Source organism: Panthera uncia, chromosome B1, assembly GCF_023721935.1.
Source record: "Panthera uncia isolate 11264 chromosome B1, Puncia_PCG_1.0, whole genome shotgun sequence".
In the NCBI taxonomy this organism is placed as follows: Eukaryota; Metazoa; Chordata; class Mammalia; order Carnivora; family Felidae; genus Panthera; species Panthera uncia.
This window is the reverse complement of record NC_064811.1, coordinates 120,150,929-120,171,561: the sequence shown is the minus strand read 5'-3', so window position 1 is coordinate 120,171,561 and position 20,633 is coordinate 120,150,929. Positions and strand designations below refer to the sequence as shown.

At 39.0% G+C, this 20,633-nt stretch overlaps 1 protein-coding gene across 1 annotated transcript in view; it reads right to left on the bottom strand.

The window, feature by feature from the left end:
• HHIP (hedgehog interacting protein) overlaps positions 1-20,633 on the bottom strand; it is a 93,610-nt gene that overhangs the window by 21,121 nt on the left and 51,856 nt on the right. Inside the window, exons 5-11 of the mRNA XM_049631191.1 lie at positions 13,896-14,047; positions 13,336-13,509; positions 12,577-12,720; positions 9,148-9,269; positions 6,756-6,879; positions 5,659-5,789; positions 2,454-2,535 (exon numbers count right to left, since the gene is read on the bottom strand). Coding sequence (XP_049487148.1) covers positions 2,454-2,535; positions 5,659-5,789; positions 6,756-6,879; positions 9,148-9,269; positions 12,577-12,720; positions 13,336-13,509; positions 13,896-14,047 — 929 coding nt within the window. The remainder of the gene's footprint in view (positions 1-2,453; positions 2,536-5,658; positions 5,790-6,755; positions 6,880-9,147; positions 9,270-12,576; positions 12,721-13,335; positions 13,510-13,895; positions 14,048-20,633) is intronic.

Here is a 20,633-nt window from a genome sequence, read left to right as displayed (position 1 = left end):
GTTTGGGACTCTGTTACTACCCCCACCTTCTGAAAACCAAACACACATCTGAACCCTGGCCCCACACATGACAGGACTCAGCAGAAACAGGCACTGTAATGAGAAGTCAGGACTTTTCAGGTATGTCACTCTGAGACCACCCTACTAGAGGAGGCCCTCAGATCACGAAGCCAAGGTCCCTTATGGAAACCCTGCTAATTAGACATGAATAATGGATTGAAGGTGTAAAATTCACCTCAGCTCACCACCAGCAGACTAAACAATCCAGATGACGAGAGAAAGATTTTGTGAGAAGGAGGAAGAATTCATTATAAGACTACCAGGAAGCTTGTAAAAGCATATCAGCTTTGACAAACCTAATGAAATAACAATGACTATTTTGAAACGAAGGGCATTAGATCTGAGTGAAATCCCTAGACAGACACCATTATGAATCATTAGAATGCTTACTTTGTGAATTAACGTTAGTTTGATTTTTGTTCTTAATATTGCCAACTTCAACCACCACTGAAGTGCCTGTTATTTTTTTCATTCATCACTTTGCTTTTGGCAAAGAGGACATTCGTTTCACATCCAAGGAGGAAAAGCTCTACAACATATAAATAGGTGCTTCTCTTATCGTGGAAGAAAATGATATGCCAAGAGACCATTTAGGACTGATCACTCCTTTTTTTTTTGTCCTGTAGTACCAATGTTAACTTACACTTTTCTCAAGAAAGATAGTGTTTTGTGGTATGGGAAGAGGACAAAACTCTCTATTTTGTTTTCTGGGGGAAAAACATACACTATAACTTACAGATAATATTTTAAAGTGTAAATTTGCTTTTAGCAAACTTTTTAGATATTGGAATTTATTCTTCTAAAAGAGACGTGAGGGACGCCTGGGTGGCTCAGATGGTTGGGTGTCCGACTTCAGCTCAGGTCATGATCTTACAGCTTGAGGGTTCAAGCCCCACGTAGGGCTCTGTGCTGACAGCTCGGAGCCTGGAGCCTGCTTTGGATTCTGTGTCTCCCTCTCTCTCTGCCCCTCCCCGCTCACTCTCTGTCTCTCTCTCCTTCAAATATAAATAAACATTAAAAAAATTTTTTTTAAAGAGATGTGAAATTTGGGAATTTAAATACGCAAATGGGCTCAGGAAGATAAGTTAATACAGAAAGATTTTGAAATTCACACCCTGGTGGAGCTAGAGTCTGGCAACAGTGCATTCAACAGTAGTGGTATTTGAGGACACCTAGGTTCTGTAACAGTTATTTCTAAACTCATGGCTAATATCTATTTGACAGTATATAATTTTATCAGCTTCTGATAGTTCCAACTTATCCATGAAATTAAGAACTGACTAATTATGATTCAAGATAACAATGTTGTGATGTGTCGGTGGAAAAGAGCACGGGGGATAAATATGTTATTTAAAAGATTAAACATTCGGGGCACCTGGATAGCTCAGTCCAACTCTTGATTTCAGCTCAGGTCATGATCTCATGGTTCTTGAGATCGAGCCCCTTGTTAGGCTCTGCACTGACAACTTGGAGCCTGCTTGGGACTTTCTCTCTCCCTCTCTTTCTGCCCCTCCCCCACTCATATTCTCTGTCTCTCTCAAAATAAATAAATAAACATTAACAAAATAAAAATTAGGCGTGCCTGGGTGGCTCAGTCAGGTAAGCATCTGACTTCGGCTCAGGTCATGATCTCACAGTTCACAAGTTGGAGCCCCTGCGTTGGGCTCTGTGCTGACAGCTCAGAGCCTGGAGCCTGCTTTAGATTCTGTCTCTCTCTGCCCCTCTCCTGCTCATGCTCATGCTCTGTCTCTGTCTCTCTCTCTTTTAAAAATAAATAAAATAGATTAAATTTTAATAGATTAAAACATTAAAAAAAAAAGAAGATTAAACATCAAATCTTCCTCTTGCTGCGGTAAATGACAACATTTCTTTAGTTTCCATTTGTTTAGTCACATTAGCCTGCATGACAGCTGTGAGCTTCCAGATAGTTTTGAAATGAGGCTCAGATGTTGAAACTGCCAAATAGCTTATCTTGATTACCTGACAAAAAAAATCATACTGAATAGCTATAACGTCTGCCAATATGTTTCTAGTTTTCTAGAAAGAAGAGGAAGGTTTATTGCTTCCAACATGAAAGCCAATACCTTTCACATTAGGGTCCTCTTCTGGCGTGTAACTGAGGATGCTGATTCCACAAATCAAATGCTCCTCTCCGATGGCAACAAGAATGACATGAATATGTGGACATAATGGGGCTTATAAAGTTCAGCAGGGTCAAGTCTAGCCCTCATAGACTGGAGTGGAGGGTTCTCCCAGGATAACACTTGGCATATGGACAAGGCAGAAGTGTTCATCTTTGTTGATTGCTAATTGCAATTCATCGTCCTCAATGTGAAGACACTAAAACAACTTGGACAAACTGCTTGACTTCAAGGAATATAAAGAGATCTCACCTTTTGGGATCTACAATTTTGTAGAGTTTTCCATTGTGAGTTTGGGTCATACTTTTACTACTTGATAGAATGTAAACTTCACCTGTGAAAAGTGAAATACAGTAAGTTAATTTACAGTATTATAAAGCCTTACTTCCTATTGTCGAAGCAGATTATTTCATATAAATAAATGGATATTTTGTTTTATTTATTTATTCAATTTGTTTAATGTTTATTTATTTTTGAGAAAAAGAGAGTGAGAGTGTGAACAGGGGAGGGGAAGAGAGAGAGGGAGACACAGAATCTGAAGCAGGCTCTAGGCTCTGAGCTGTCAGCACAGAGCCTAACGTGGGGCTCACATCCACAGACCATGAGATCATGACCTGAGTCGAAGTTGGGGGCTTAACCAACTAAGGCACCCAGATGTCCCAATAAATGGACATTTTATATTTATTTTTGTATCTATTTGTACATATGTATACGTATGTACATATGTATATATGTATGTGTACGTATATGTGTGTATGTGCATGCGCATGTATATGTCATGTATCTGTATCTCTCTATGTATCTCCTCACAGCCTCAAGAAAATCACTTGCCTAAAGATTATGAGAGTCTCTGGGGCACGTGGGTGGCTCAGTCGGTTAAGCATCCGACTTCGGCTCAGGTCATGATCTCACAATAGGTGGGTCCGAACCCCGTATCAGGCTCTGTGCTGACAGCTTAGAGCCTGGAGCCTGTTTCAGATTCTGTCTGTCTGTCTGTCTGTCTCTCTCTCTCTCTCTCTCTGCCCTTCCCCCACTCTCTCTCTCTCTCTCTCTTTCTCTCAAAAATAAACATTAAAAAAAAGATTATGAGAGTCTCACAAGTCTACTTTCACAGTGCATCCAGAATTCAGTCACTTGTCTCCACATCCTACTACTATTTCCAGAACAAGCAGATACCAGTGTGTCCTGGATTAGGGCAGGAGCCTCCTAACTGATCTCCCTGCTTCTCCCTTGTTCTTCTATGTTTAATTTCAACATACCATCCACAGAAGATCCTTAAAGCAAGTTACATTGTTTAAGTTGGATCACGTTCCTTTGTTTCAGTACTTCCAATGGCTTCTAATCTCTCTCAGAGCAAAAGTAAGTCCTGGCAGTGGCCTATGATGCCTCCCCTTATTGCTCTGACCTCATGTGCTATGCTTCACCCTCTTGTTCACTCCTTCCTAGCCACAGTGGCCTCCTGGCTTTGTACACATGAGGCAGCCCCTGTGCCAGGCTCCTGTCTAAGGAGCCCCCCCCCCCCCCCCCCCAGTTTCAGGCTCTTCGTCAGGCTCCTGACTCAGTTCCTATCTCAGCTTCTGTTCCAGGCTCTACCTGTCACAGCATCTGTCCCAAGTTGTCCCAGCCTCCTGTCCTTCACTAGGTCTCCACTAGGTTGGCTTTTCTTTCCCCCTTCAAGTCTGTACATAAATATCATCTTTTCTGACTGCACTATTTAAAATTGCACTGCTCCCAACCCTCTTCACAATGGGACTTTTCTCCAAAGCATTTACCAGTTGACACTATATATAGATAGATATGTCCCTCTCTCTCTCTCTCTTTATATATATATATATACACACACACACACACACACACACACACACACACATATACATATGTGTGCACCCAACATGGGGTTTGAACCCACAACCCTGAGATCAAGAGTTGGATGCTCCTCAGGCTTTGCCAGCCAGGTGCCCTCTTAAGTAATCTCTACACCCAACGTGAAACTTGAACTCATGCCTCCGAGATCAAGAGTTGGATGCTTCCCCAACTGAGCCAGCCAGGCACCCCCACAGGGCTCTTAATCAAAGCCAAAGAGTATCACATTAAGGGGTAATTCAGTGAAAGCCAGTTTAATTTTAATTATAAAGTATACACGATGCTGTAGCTTTTGACAGTAGGGATTGTATATGTTTCATTTGTTAGGTCTACTCCCAACATAGTATTAAGTGCAGATAGATGTTTGCATATTTTGACCAATGGTGGTGACACTAACAGGATGATTGATGGTGAGTCATTTGCAGTAAGGTCTGGGGAACTCAGAATGATTCAGTCACAACATCTAAATATTCATTTCTAACTCTGCCACAAACAATTTAATCCTCATTTATATTTTAAAACCAGGGTTTGCCAATGAAATTTAAATTACATTACAGAGTATTTCAGTGGAGAAGGGTATCTCTTTGGTTTTTCTGAGTGGGCTAGGAGATACCAAGGGAAAATTAATTGTAAATGTTTTCAATGTTGGAACAAGAAAAGAACAGATTGGACTTCTCTTCTTTAAGTCATTGTATTCCTGTGGCTCTGAAATCCATGTTAAGTCCCTTGTTAAACTAAGTGAATGGCATAAAACTATTTACTTATGAATTCCCCATTTGATGTAATAAAACCAAAGCTGGACCTCTAGAGAAAATATTCGGATTCAGATGGGAAACACAACTCTTCTTTCTTAACACCTAAAATTCATCTCTCAGCCTGGGGGAGCATAGTAGCCATGGTTTGTTTGGGTGCTGATATTTAAACAGTGTCATTATGAAAGCTATGTTTATCTCTATGATTTAAAATTAGTAGCATTTTTTCTCTTTGATCGCATTCCAATTTCAACTTCTATTTGCTTGTAAGTTACATACATTTTGATAACATATGAACAAACATATTATGTGTTATCCCATAGATCGTCATTCAGAAGATCATTTTTATTCTGTTGGAAAGCAGACCTAAAACTTCAGCTTATCTTACACAAATTGCATGTCCCAATGGATTAAAAAAAATCAGAAATAGAGGATAAGGTGAGACTCAGATTGCAACAATTTTTTAAAAATTTGTTCCAAGAGACATGGAAAGGCTTTCAGATAGAGAATAGAAACAAATGACACAGCTTTACCTAAAGTTTAAGTAGATATTTAAGGTTTTCTCTCTTTAGGACTCAAAAATTATCTTTTGTTCTTGCCTTCCATTTTCCTGCTTTGTTACTTTTATATTTCTGGCGTGGAGATAAGACTAAAAGATGCCCAGGGAAAGCTCATTGGGAAAGAACACGTGACTGGGCCATCTCTAACCTCCACAGTGGGTCATCTTTGCTGCAGGTTACCATTGTCAGCAAATGGAGGACAAGATTGTTATTCTTATCAAAACAAAGCCTCTTGGGCAAGGGAGTGAGAAAGCAACTTAATAGAAATGGTTTGTACAGTACCTAATTCATCTTCTCCAAATCCCAAGATGTGACCTGAAAAGTAACCTCTACAGGAACCACTGTTGCCAAGACAGAGTGGTTTTTCTTGCCATTGCTTGCTCACGGGACTTTGCTGGAGGGTTAAGAAATTCCTACAACAAAAACATACCGTAAACTTACAGTGAAAATAGGCGTTTGCTTAAAAAAATAAATAAATAAAAGGCTTAGAATAAAGCTCACAATAAATAATTGTTGTGCCATGAACCTGGCTTCTAAAAGGAAAAGTAATATAGCCCATAATGTGTGCAAATACTCTGAAATTCTCATGTAGGGAGAAAGTACTTAAAGATAATATTTTGTTTGGAGGGGGGCACTAAAAGTACCTGAGTATGAGAAAAGCCCTCCCCTTCATCCAGAGAATGATACTTCCTCTCCAGGACTAGACTCCATGCTGTGCTATTAATCAGAGAGAGGGACAGGGGGAAGATCATGGGGTCAGTACACTTTTCTAGTTCCTTTTAGTGACCAAGCATATCAGCTCTGCCATATGCCTGAATGCCAGTGACTCGGGAAACAAGGTTCTTAATTTGGGTTTCATCACAGAGTTCCTTCTAATTATCCACAATGTGACCTCTAAAAATTAGGCTAAAATGTAACTTTGTAGTATTCTTACCAATAAAGACAAACTGAGTTCTATTGTTAAAAGTCCTAAAAAGTATGGCAAAAACAAAAATTCTTAGCCTCCCAATTTTCAAATAATTTGGAAAATACTTGTACAACTTGTGTATAACAATAGTTTTCAAGTAACTCATTATCATGGTAAATTGATGTTAAGGATGAAGGGAAAAGCCTATATCATATGCAAAGTCCATATGAAGACCTCTCTGCTCTTAAAAATTATATTATAAATTTAATCAAATTTGTTTAAAAAGCATCTCTTAGGAAGTTCTTTAACAAAACCACCATAGATAATGAACTAAAAGAAAATAATAGTCTTTATGTGTGTACCTGACCTGACCCCCAAAGGGAGACAATCATTTGAATATTTTATGGCAGTTTGCCCACTAATTGATGGATATGTCATTTGATACATGAAATTATGGTACCAGGAAACCTACCCATTCCGGTCTCCAAACACATAGCTTCCATACAGTCTTTCAGACTGGCATCCTCGGTAAACAAATCCACCCACCAAAGGACCATTACTGAATGGCTTGAATTCTAAAAGTGATGGCTCACTTTCTGGAAAGAAATCAATGTAACATTAGATCAAATGAAACATATTTTTTATGAAATAAAAGTAATGTAGGCCAAGTAATACTATTATGGTCATTCATTTTACATTTGAAGTATGTTCCACAGTACACAGGCAGAACCCTTGTTGTAGATATTTAGTAGAAATAATTCCGTTGCTTAAACCATATCAAATATTAAGACTCTCCATGTGCATCGTACTGAAACGGGAATGCTCTGTGAATGCTTTGCTGTTATAATTGTCACACATACCAAATTTTCAGTGACATTAGAATCTGGATATTGTGGAAATCATGGTTATTTACTTAAGAACCAAAGACTTTTAAAAAATTATAATTTTTTTGTGTTGATTTTTTTCGTAGAAATGCTTCTGCATATATGTAGTAAATTAATCCAGACTTCTGTCAAGTTATATAAAATGTTGGAGAGTTCATATTTTAACGGAAATAAAAGGTCCTTAAAACCGCATTTGTATATTTAAAAACATTATCACTCAAGTAATATCTTCGTTTAAACTATTTTAAGAGTTTTGTTTATTGAGTTGTATGGTTAACAAAGTCTATTGCAGCCATTCTTTTTAAAATTACATGTGTATAGTCACATATCTCAATCTTTCCATGCGTGCCATTATATACTTGAGTACATGTACACTAATTGCAATGGAAAAGATCTAAAGCCAGTTGCAAATCAATCTGAAAATTGCTACTTATGTGCTTAATGTCAAATAAGTCACTATCAACAGGCAGTATTTTAGGCAAAAACTTTGGTGGAGAGACAGTAATTTTAAAGTAATTGTCCCTTCCCATGTAATTAGGGTGAATATATTATAAAAAGTAGGAAAGATTAAGTTTTAACTAGTGCACTGCAAGGAAGCATAACTTCCAGGTCATGAACTCTGGAGTCAGTCAGCTTGGGTTTAAATCCAGGCCCTGCCACTTACGTCGTATGATAATTAACCTTTTTGTGTCTCAGTTTCCCCATCTGTACAATGTGGCCAATAATAGTGCCTATCACGCGGAGTTGTTCCGTGAATGAAATGAATCAAATTTATAATGTTACTACAGGGGCTGGCAGGTAGTCAGTACTGACACGTGGTTATTTTGTTCTCGTTTCTGTTTTCTGCTTTACTGAAGTAAAGATAACAAATAAAATTATAAAATATTTAAAGTATACATTGTGGTGATTTGATATACGTATACATTGTGAGGGGATTCTGTGGATGTGTTTTGAAAACATAAATATAAGGCTATCAATATTGTAGCCAGTTTCAGCTGAGGCCCAATTAATGTGATTAGAGAATTTAGAGTTTAATCTACAAATATAGCCAAAATTCCATCAAACTAGTGACTCATGAGATTTTTTTCCCAAACCACATTATTCTTTGGTTTGGCTTTTATAAGATGTGTGTGCGCGCACACACGAATACCTGAAAAAAAAAATAAAGTAAAATAACTGAATACCACATGAACTAACACAGCTGCTTCATTCCTGGTGCTAAATAAATATCTGTATTGAATGAGTAAATAGAAGAAGGAATCAATTTAATAATCTTAATCTACTGTGTTCCCTGAATCATAATAATTTTGATATATTGCTTCCCCCAAAAAGAGTAAATAATAAAACACTGAAAAATATTAAGATTTTTGGACTTCATTATAATCCAACTTTATTTTGTATATATATCTCTAAAACATTCTAGTAATCATGTTAGTAAAAGTAATGTCTAAACATTCCATTTTCATGACGTGGGTAAATAACATGTTTTTACATGTCAATTACTTTGTTTTCTCTACAATGGGTATCTTAAAGAAATTACATTACTATTTGAAACACAATTTTTCTAATTGTTGAGACTAGAATATTGGGGATTGAGGAATTTCTTACCTTTAACTTGTTTTTTTCCACTGTATATAAGATGTTATGACAAGTTCTGCCTTATATTAGAAGTTACTCATCTTGACTCTCAGAGGAGCAAAATATAAACAGCTAATTTTTGAAGGTCCATTAAATTTTTTGCACCTACAGAGCACAGTTTAATCCATTGGAAAGATAATTACCCAAATGGAATTCCTGGGGCTCATAAGAGTCACTGGACCTTTAAAAACGTGTGCAATTTACTCGCTTACCACTGTTGGGTCAGTGTGTTTATGCCTTCCCAAAAGCTCATTTTGTAGAAATCCTTTTCTCTTCAATGCATATGCTAAAGTAAAACAAAGCCCGAATTAAAGCCAAATCAACAAATTATGTTCTACTTACCATAGTCTTTCCCCTTTATTATCTGTAGGATTCTGGCTGATGATCTGTTCTTTCCATTGGAGTCTGAACAAAGTATTGTTAAATTGATGTTTATATCAGTGGGATGTCGATCCACAGCACATCTGCATAACAAAAAGGAGACATCCATGAATTCCTACCAGGGTATTTTCTAAACTGAGACTGGAGATTCCTGACAGAGGAACCCCTTGGTGGGCTGGCAAGGACCCTATGGGCTATTTCCTTTGGATCCTCAGCAGAAACATCCTGATTTGTTTGTTCACTCTGCTGAAGCTAAATGATCTCTGGAGAATATTTCCTAATATTCCTTGGTATCTCTCGCTAGTATGAACATACACACTGACTTGAAACATTTGTTGGTGCTGTTATTAAGGACTATCGCATATATAATATGCTGGGAAGTTAGGAGAACCTTCAGCAGCAGCAACTCACATCTGCAATACACAAAACAGACTTCGTTTTGGTCTTTGTTTTGTGTTTTTACATGGAATGGCTATATTCTAAAGCTCAAGCTGCAAAGCGTGCACTACAATGTAAGGTATAAAATAAAGCTGGTCCCCACAACCACTGAAGTCTTTTATGTTATATTGACTGTGTCTTCACGTCACCCCCAATCTGGGGTTAGAATATTTCTATGACTTAAGCCACCAACTGTCAACTCCATTAGCGCAGGGACCCCTTCCAACTTCTTTATCACTGTGTTTCTGTTACCTAATTCAAACCCAGGAATATCAAAGGGGCTCAATATTTGTTGAATGTTTAAGTCAATGAGGGACTGGGCATGTGGAGTTTGGGTTGCGAGAAGAATGAAGCTGTATAATATAATTACTTCTGAAGTTCTCACAAATGTGGAAAACAGTGTTGCTTTGTTTTCAGGTTTCTCAACTTTGACATTCTTGACATTTTGAGTCAGATCATTCTTTGAGCGGGAAACTGGAAGGAAGAGGTTCTGTACTGAGCATGTACAACGTTTAGCAGCATGTCAGTGGCATGAACCCCTCCTCCAGAGTTGTGAAAACCAAAAATGTTTCTAGGCATTGCCAAATATTCTCTGGGGGCAAAATAATCCCATTGGGAATCACTCCTTTAGGTCAACAAAATACATTAATGACTTAACAACCAAACCGAATCTTTGGGGCTACTAAATAAACTAGAAAACAAAACAACCCGGGAGTAGGTTCTGGGGCTTAAGACATATTAAGAGTCACACACAGCAATCATCTCAACAACAAGAACAGCCACAAAATAAAAACTGTTGCATCCAAATGATCCCATTCATAATAGGGAAACTCTAAGCCTGACCTGCCAAAGATGAGTTAGTTGTTCCGTGGCAACAGTCCCTTTATTGTCTTTAATTCAACGATTCACAGAGTACAATGCCTGGCAGGGAACATGACACAGACGTGATGTGACTTAAGGTGGAACTAAATCCATGGATAGGGAGAACATTTTCCCATCTTGCCTTTCTTTTTAAGATGGAGGAACTATGACAAAAGAAGGTTTGACCACTTTCTATCAAGAAAAGAACAAATCTGGAAGAAAAGGCCAGGTCTCCCAAAGGTGGATAGGTAGGCCGGATGCCATCAGGCCTACCTCTGTCTGAATACTATGTCCACTGGGAACCACTTGACCTTTCTAACCTTTAGTTTCTTTTCAGAAAAAAAAAAAAAAAGAGGTGGGTACACATGGGTACTGGTCCTTATACATCTGTCCAAGTCCACAGAACATACAATCCCCAGTAACCCTAATGTAAACTTTGGACTTTGGGTGATAATGATGTGTCCATGTAGGTTCATCCATTGTAACACATGGAATACTCTGGTTGGGATGTTGCTAATGGGGGGGCTGGGCATGTGTGGGGGCAGCGGACATGTGGGAAATCTCTGTACCTTCTGCCCAATGTTGCCGTCTTTAAAACTGAAGTCTTTAAAAAAAAAAGAAAGAAAAAGAGCGGTATCTAATGTCAGCAGGACCTCAGAGTACTGCTGAATGTCACAAATGAGATAATGTGCGTAAGATACTGAGTTCAGCACTCTGCACCAAGGTACTTAACACAAGTCAGCTTTACTTTTAGCCAAGAATTGTTTTACTTTCTTTTCTGCTTTATTAAGTCTTTCTCCGCTTGAAATACTCTTGAAGGGAGGTGCAGTTTCCCTTAAGCTCTCTGCTGCCGGAGGAGGTAAGACTCTACAGCATAGGCATCCTGCCATATGCAAGGTCTGTAAAGTGCCTCATCCTGTGTTTTTGCACTGAGGGTCCAGGACCCCTGGAAGGTTGCACGAAAGCTCCAGTGGGATTGTGGTGACTCAGGCTGCTCAACTTCAAAGTGCTGCTTTGCGGTGGTATCTGCGAGTTCTGAGCTATAGGAATGGAATGTGACAGTTTCCTCCACATCCTGAACCCACCGTAAGTACTCCCTGTCGCACAGATTTTAAGATCTGCTGAGATGCCAAAAAGGAAATGAACTGTAGACTTGGACTTTGATGGAGGGGAGATGAAGGGCATGAGGGATTATAAAAATAAAAAGTTTGAGAAATACTCACCTTGCACATAGTGAACACTCAATAAACATTAAATAGCAATAATAACTTAGCTAGTAAATGAATGAATGTGGCCAAATATCCCATAGTATGAATAAGAGACCACAGATTGGATGAAGCTTTCATCACAGAATTGCTATATTATACTCCATAGCATTTTTTAAGTGTACCCCAAATTTCTCACTCTACATACATCTCAGTGTTCCTTTCTTTATAGTTCATTGTAGTAAACGGTCAGTATGAATTCCTTTACTACTTATAATTTTTTTTTCAGGTGGAAAAATGTGAACATTGAGCTCAACTCCTTACAAACTCATACTGCATCATCATATTTAAGTGAAGCTGTAATAAGAAACACAATTTATTTAAAACCTATCAGGTGTGTCGGGCACTCTACTTTGCTTTTTTTCTAGATTTTCATTTAATCATGACAGCATCCTCAAAAGCTGTTACCACCTCCATTCGGTGCGTATGGAAAATTTCATTTAGAGGGGTTTAAGGAGAAAAATTAAAAAGTTTATCATCTAAATCTGAAAAACGGAACTCTTAATCATTACACTAGTCCAATAGTGTTTAAAAACAACACTCTAGAACTTTAAGGCACTTTTCCTCCATGAATTTGTTCTCTTCCATATGTCTAATCTGCCGTCTCAATCTGCTTCACACATTAATAGAAGAAAGAGTGCTGAGATAATGAGCTGGTGTGATTTTACAGGTGCAACCTTGGACACCACCCGTGGCTGCTCAGTGCCTGGCCCCCCCCCCCCCCCCCCCGCCCCCTTCATTTTTTTTCCAGTTCCTGAATCCCAACCGGGCTCGGGTTTATAGCAGGTGCGGGGTGGTGGGGGAGGGGGGCAGGTCGTGTTCTCACCTGCCTGGATCATGCAGGCCGTGCGCAAACACTTCCGGGGGCTGGTTGGTGCTGTTGAAGTGCGGATTACTTCTGGGGATGGAATAAGGCACGTTGCACATATCTGTGTCCACGTCCAGCCGCAGCACCGACCCTGTGAAATCACTGAGAAATTGGACAGAGAGGGTCAGTGTTTTCTGCTTTTGTTACATAGTTTACCTAACCTAAATGTGGGAAGGTCGCTCCACAGTCAAAGAATCATTCCCCCATTTGAGACAAAATTTTTAAAGTTATGAATTCCATATCGTGGGGAAAGGAAACCGGGGCAGTTTGGTTTCACAGAAACGGCAGCACCTTGACACAGCTGAGTAGTGGCCGAGGACTGCAGCATCAGTAGCGTGCTACATTTTGCAGCTGTTCCTTAGTTTTTGCCAATCCCTGGATTTTCTGCGCCCCCAGAAGCGCCACTGGACCTTGTGCGTCCAGCCTGTGTATTGTGCAAACCACGCAGCACTGATGCATTCTAGAGCATCTGGGTATAGCGACTTCCAAAAATATCATCAGCATATTACTGAATTTTTCTTCATTTTACAAATGCAAACACCCATAAGAAAAGTTAAATGTTTAACCAAGGAGACATAATTCAAAGACGGTTTTTTTTTTTTTTTTTTTTTTCCCAAAGACAGCTCTTAACTCACTGCTCTGACCCTTTTTCCCCGGCTGACACTTAAGACATTTGAACATCAAGGGGAACGTTTTTGGTTTTGTTTTCTTTTTTACCTTAACCCATCCATTTCTTCCATATCATCCAGTGTGATCATCCCATCACCGAGAATGATGTACAAAAAGCCCTCAGGGCCAAAGAGCAGTTGCCCTCCTAGATGCTTTCTGTGGAGTTCTGCCACTTCAAGAAATACTCTGGCTGTTCTCAAATCAACTTGATGGGGATTTTTTCTACATTGGGGGGAGGAAACAATACCATGATTGTTAAAGGTGTTTAGGTGAATCCACTAGAAGGTAAAAATGGTACACAAATTAGGGGAGCAAACACTTGGCATGTAAATAAGGAAACATGCTTGAAATGGGACTAATAAAAACTACTGAAAAATTACGTTATTTTCTAAGTTTCAGAAGTAGCACCTAAGCTGAAAGATAAGAGAGGAAAAGTGCCAAAGCTATCATTTTTCTCAATTCTCCTTAAGGGCACATAGGGGGTTTTCAGCAAGGTGAAGATTGTGGTTTAATTATGGTCACCTTTGTTTCTAAAATAATTAGGAAGAGATAATGAGAAGATAAGATTGAAAAATATTTATGCCTCAGTGCATTGTAGTGAGTGATACCTGGATACTGTGTATTCCACAACTCGAAGAATGTGGTCATGAGGCCCGATAGCCCACCGTTCTTGGTTGGTGGTATAAGACACATACAGCTTTCCATTTTTCTTGTAATTGGGATGGAATGCGAGGCTTAGCAGACCTCTTTCATCTCCTCCCTGCAGTCAAATGAAAAACACAAAGAATTGTGAAGTTAATTATGTTCTTTATTGTGTTTCAACTGGAACCCCAAAAGAGTCTCTTTCTTTTCTTCTGGATAATCTTTGCCCAAACTCTTTTCTTCCTTGCCCACTGCACAAAAAAAGATCATGAAACATTTCACTCTGCGGAACTCTTTAAGGGTTAGAACAAGACAGTTGTCTTGTGTGGCTCTCTATGCACAAGACCCTTACACCACTTTTGTCCGGTGATTTGTGTATGCAATCTTGGGAAGCTAGGAGGACAAGTTTAACTGTTGTGATTCTTTGCTGGGTTACTAGGTTGCTTGTAGCTCATAGAAGACAAATAAAAAGGTTCATAATCAGCAGTCACTTCTAATCCAAGTCTCCCAAACCTAAAACACAGTGTGGGCTGCCAACTCCCACTGTCTTGGCAATATGTTTAGAAAACAGTTAAATTGCTTGTGTAATATGTAAACCTTTGTTTTACCCTGGAGGCATCTACATCACTTGTCACAACGATGGTGGTCTGTTCATCATAACTAGGTAATAAGCAGCCTTGGCCTATCTACAGAGGAAGGAGGTATTTTTACATGTATCCTTTCACAGCATCGAGCTTTTCTTTACAGAAGGATGGAGAAACGGGAGGGGAGCTAAACACCAGGGCTGGGACGGGGGTGGGAGAAATGCTAGAGGGGAAAGGGGACACTAGGAAATAAAAAAAAAAGATCCCAAACAACTTTCTTTGTTATTACATGAATGTCAAGGATTGTATACATTAGGCATGCCAAATGCTGTAACAATTAAAACATCATTATGTTCTTAAATAGAAAGGCATTTTATCTTTATTTGCCTGCTAATTCAGCTTGATGAAACTCAATATGGTCTTAGCATTTGCTTTATCCCACAAGTAGTCCCGGAATTTCTATAATGAAATTATAGTATCTGAAATTATCTAGATCAGAGACTTAAAAGTTCAAATTCTAGTAAGCCAGTGAGGGCTTTCTCTGTAGTCTGAGGCATTATCCAAACTGGTGAAGAATACGACACAGAAACTGAAATGAAGCAACTGCTAGGACATCACCTTACCCGTCTCGTCTCCTGAGGCAAACAGCTAGAAGTTACCCCTTGGAAATCTTACAGGAGGGAAATAAGTCTCGAACACTACGACTTCTTCACAAGTTTATGCTTGGTAATGGAAGCACTCTTTTGCTCTTCTCCCCCAGAAGACCATGTGTTACTACCGAAGCACAGAGCTGTGTGTGGTGGGATTCTACATGGACTGAAGAATTTAAAGTTGTGGGAAGGGGGGGGGGGGGCAGTGGATGGCTCAGCGGGCTGAGTGTCCGACCTCAGCTCAGGTCACGATCTAGTGGTTTGTGGGTTCGAGCCCCGAGTCCAGCTCTGCACTGACAGCTCAGGGACTGGAGCCTGCCTTGGGTTCTGTCCTTCCCTCTCTCTCTGCCCCTCCCCCACTCATGCTCTGTCTCTCAAAAATAAATAAACATTAAATTTTTTTAAGTTGTAGGTATAAAAGCTCACTTTTAATAACCATTGTTTGATTTATCTCTTGGATTAGAGAAAAACTGCTTTCAGAGAGATGCCATCCAAAGTGGAAACACTTTTAAGAGTGTATAAATAAGAAAGTGGATGCAAATATTCCAGAACTACCAAAGCATAATTGAAATGTCAAAAAAGCCAACCTCTTCATTTGTAAGCTACAATATGCTTAATATTAATTTTAATCAAAACAATCTCATTGAAGGGGATGGATCTAATGACTGTGAGGAATGAAAATGAGCCTCTATTTTTCAGATGATCTTAGAGTGATTTTTTTTCTTAGAGTGATTTTAGTATTGATTTGATGTCACTTTTTTAAATAACTTCATTAAGCAAATATCTCTTCTTATGAGATGTTGAAAGCTGGGATGCATGACTAAGAATTGATTGTAGAAAAGCACATTTAAATCTCTTTGATGGATGTATAAGAAAGCTGAGGGGCGGGATTTAGTTTGTGATTAATTCCTCTTCCGAATGTATTTCACTTTAAAGCTGAAGTGCAGGGTAAGTACTTTATACCCACTTCACAAATATTTGCATTCCACTATAAGGAGCTTTTGCTGAAAGCAGTTCTTTTATAGTTTTTAATCAAATCACCTGAGATACAATTTGAGTTGGATAGCAACATGGCTTAGAACTGTACTCACTGCTTTTCAGGAATTAGGAGTGTAGAATTCATGCACTATAGAGAGATAGGGAAAGAGATTTAAACAAATCCACAAGTGACAGAAGGTAATTGTTCACTTTAGAGATTCACCTGTCACATAAATGAATGTGGGGGCATCACTGGCATTTGTTAAGGTGCCAAATATAGAAACGTAATGAGACATTTGAATTACAAGAAAATAAATGAAAAGAAAACAATTTTTTTAAAAGTCAGTAATTCAAGTTTTTAGGATGTAGGATTTACATTTGTTTAATTATTATATTACATATGATTTCGTATTTTATTTATTTTTTTTATTTTTAATTTTTTTAATGTTTTTATTTATTTTTGAGACAGAGAGAGACAGAGCATGAGCAGGGGAGAGGCAGAGAGAGAGGGAGACACAGAATCTGAAACAGGCTCCAGGCTCCGAGCGGTCAGCAGAGCCTGACGCGGGGCTCGAACTCACGGACTGTAAGATCATGACCTGAGCCGAAGTTGGAAGCCCAACCGACCGAGCCACCCAGGCGCCCCTATGATTTCGTATTTTAAAGTCAGCTTCCAGGTAGTGATCTGGTTGGCTCTTAGAAACATGACTAATTACTCTTAAGTTATTTCAGAGAAATACTCACTCTCTTAACGATACTCATAAAAAAATTTAATGTATTATATAAATATGCTAGTGTATCTCAAAATTAGCTTTGTAAACTATGTAGCATAACATGGCTCCTAAATGTTCAGAGATTGGGAAGAGGGGGTGTATACCACCACCGTCAGGAGATTAAAGTATCGATAGGCCAACATTTACCTTGAATTGGCCTTTAGAATTAGATCATCTGTTTAAAGTATGTTACCGACACATCATGATTTTCCTCACAAATGCAAACCTATCTTTGAGGTCTGGGTGATTTTTCAAGATCTATATGGACAAATATGTTGATTGGGCATGAAAGGTTTAATTTTGAGGCAGGGTCTATTACAGGCCAAAAGGCCAGAAACACCACCGGACGTGGGAGGCTTCAATGATAGTCTTCACCAGGAAACTGCCCAGCCTGAGATCCTGAGCGCTGGAGTCTGGAGGCAGGGCAGACCCGCAGACCAGCTGTCCAGGCTCAGGGGGAAGCCCTTGTGTGCATTTTACTGACTCTCTTCTTACTACTCCCCATCTTCTCCTCTCAATTATGTGTCGCTTTATGGAATTAAAAATCATAAAAAAAAAATCATGCACTCCTTCCAGAAATGTCAAATTATCAAGTTGTTTCTAGTGAGCATCTGGGGAGAATGAACCTCTAGTGATTAGTTCAGCCAAGCTGGCCAAAAAGGGAGAAAAACAATGAATAGAATGGCAAATGGAAGAGTCGTGGTCTAGGGAGACATTCCTTTCAAAAACACATTGACTTCTAACCTTATACTTTTGAAAACATTAGCCGAGGTCCAAAATGCTTATCCTGACTCATGTGAAAAGCAGTGATTTATCGAAACGTTCACTTTATACTTTGTACTTCATTATTAATACCGAATGCTTTATGTGCGCATTTCACTATGTGCACACTTCCAGGAACATACACCACTGCTAGAATGCTAGAAATTGGCTCCGAGTAATTTATAAAGAACACTTTAGTGTTCCCTCTGTTTTCGTAATGCCCTTTTTTGCTTTGTTTTGTTAAAATTAACTGCCGGAAACTTTTCATCCAAGCATCCTAGGCTACCATTGGGAGCTTCCTTCCCCTTTGTTCAGCCTTCTCAAACTGCACCGACTTTGGGACAGCCCCTCACCAAGCACAGGTAGGTGAATGATTTGAAAATAACGTCCCTGTATACTTGAAAACCTTGAGATTGACCCGTTTCAGAGTAAATCATAAAATTCTCCTAGAGACTTTAAATGAGTAGTTAACTGCCATTCTAGGTATCGTTCAGCTTTCAGAGCAATTTCACAGGGTCAACAGAAAAGAGACAAAAACTCCAAACAGAGAGTATTGACGACTTTAATGTAAATACAAGATCAGATCTAGTCCTATAGTTTTGGGACACTCTTCCCTGATGAACACATCAAAGTTCTAACCAGTTGACTAATATTCCTCTTCTTTGAAGAAAAGGGAAGTATCTACTGGAAAAAGAAAGGTAATGATAAAATGATTATAATAGAAAGTATTTTTTCTTTTCTTTTTTTTTTTTTTTTTAATTTTTTTTTTTTCAACGTTTTTAATTTATTTTTGGGACAGAGAGAGACAGAGCATGAACGGGGGAGGGGCAGAGAGAGAGGGAGACACAGAATCGGAAACAGGCTCCAGGCTCCGAGCCATCAGCCCAGAGCCCGACGCGGGGCTCGAACTCACGGACCGCGAGATCGTGACCTGGCTGAAGTCGGATGCTTAACCGACTGCGCCACCCAGGCGCCCCTCTTTTCTTTTTTTAAAAAAAAGTTTATTTTGGGAGAGAAAATGTGTATGCACGCAAGTGGGGAAGGGGCAGAGAGGGAGAGAGGGACACAGAATCCCAAGCACTGTCAGTGCGGAGCCCAATGTGGGGCTCAAACTCACAAACCACGAGATCATGACCTGAGCCAAAGTCAGATGCTTAACTGACTGAGCCACCCAGGCACCCCTTTTTTTCTTTTTTAAGAGAAATGGTGGGCATGGTCTCTCATTGATTTTTAAGAAAAACAGTCCCTTCATACTTTCAATGTGGTTAAAGTTAATTTTTTCTGATTTCTATCTTTAAAATTTGCCTTAACCTTTCTCAGGGTTGTATATTTTAGGAAACAAGACTGGGCAACACTGAACTAGAAGCACCATTTCTCACTTCTGCACAGTTTTTCTTAGTGACTCTTTGGCAAGTGACTAGCTTCAAGCTTGGTAGCCTACAGAATGGCCTTATGGTATTGAGAAAGCAATGAAGTGTAAATTAAACTAAATAATGCAGTGCTAAGTTCAAGATATGCCTTGTTATGTATAATCTTTGTAAAAAAAAAAGTCTGTATTTAACATTCATTCAACAAATATTCATTGAATACCTAGTATGTGTTAAGCATTGTACTTGGCACTAGGGACAAGACTAGACAACCAATAAGAACCAATCTCTGTCCTTTGCAAGCTTACAGTATACATGAAAGCAGATAACAAAGTCAGATAACAAGGTAAGTTTTTAGCTGTTTCACTCCCACCATACTTCTTTGTGATGCTGATTTTGGGGTGCAAAGGAGACAGTTAAACACTGCTACACTATTATAAATGTGCATGGCCCAAAAAAACGAGTATTAAAGGGAATAAATACATATTCTGGGTAACTTTGGACACACAGGCTAATTAGTATATTAGCATCTGAGGTTTCTTCACTCTAAAACTTGGGAAGGAAAAGAAAAAAGCTTGGTTTTATGATATCTAAATTACCTGAAGAATATTAGGTAGAGTTTCTGCAAATAGACCATCTTCCAATTTATTTTATGCCCATGACACAGGTATGAATGAGGACCTCTGGTAGAATTCGTGTTCTCTTAATAATGAAGAAGTTTCTGAGAATTAACATAGGGACAGACTGATGCTATTTTTAATTCCCTACAAAATATATACTTTTATTACAAGGCTGATCATCCCAGCTCCCTTTTTACTTGTTATTCACATGTCTACATTTTGTTGGTACACACCAGGAAAGGAACAAGAGAACTTGGAAACCAACATGGGCCTCTCCTTTGCTTCTCTTAGACTAGAACCTTTTGCAGCTCAGAAATGAGAAATAGGTTAGTTTGAGAATTGTTCATTCAAACACAATACCAGAAGTATTCACTTTTCATTGCTGCTGTAAAAAAATTACCACTAACTTAGTGGCTTGAAACAACACAAATGTATGATCTTAAAATCTGTAAGTTAGAATCCAATATGGGTCTCACTGGGCTAAAATAAATGTGTCCGTAGGGCTGTGCTTCCTTCTGGAACCTCTAGGGGATACTCCATTTCCTTTTCCTTTCCAGCTTCTAGAAGTCATCTGGCATTCCTTTGTTTGTCTCCTCCTTTCTCCATCTTCAAAAACCAGTTAAAGGGATGTATCTTTCTCCTATGGCACCATGCAGACATCCTCTACTCCCTCTTACACTTTTAAGAATTTGTGATGACACTGAGCCCACCCAGGTAATCCAGGATAATTTCCCTATGTGCCATTTAGCGATTCAATTCCGTTGCAACCTTCATTCCCTTTTGTGTGTAAAGTAACATATTCTAGGGATTAGGACAAGGACACTTTTTGGGGAGGGCCATTATTCTGCCCAGTACATGGATATTTTAATCAGTTTTTGAAAAAGGATTGAAAGTACTTATGACCTGACTCATCTTGGCCGTGCCCTACTGGGAGCATCCTGAATGAGAAGACAAATGAAGTTCATGTACA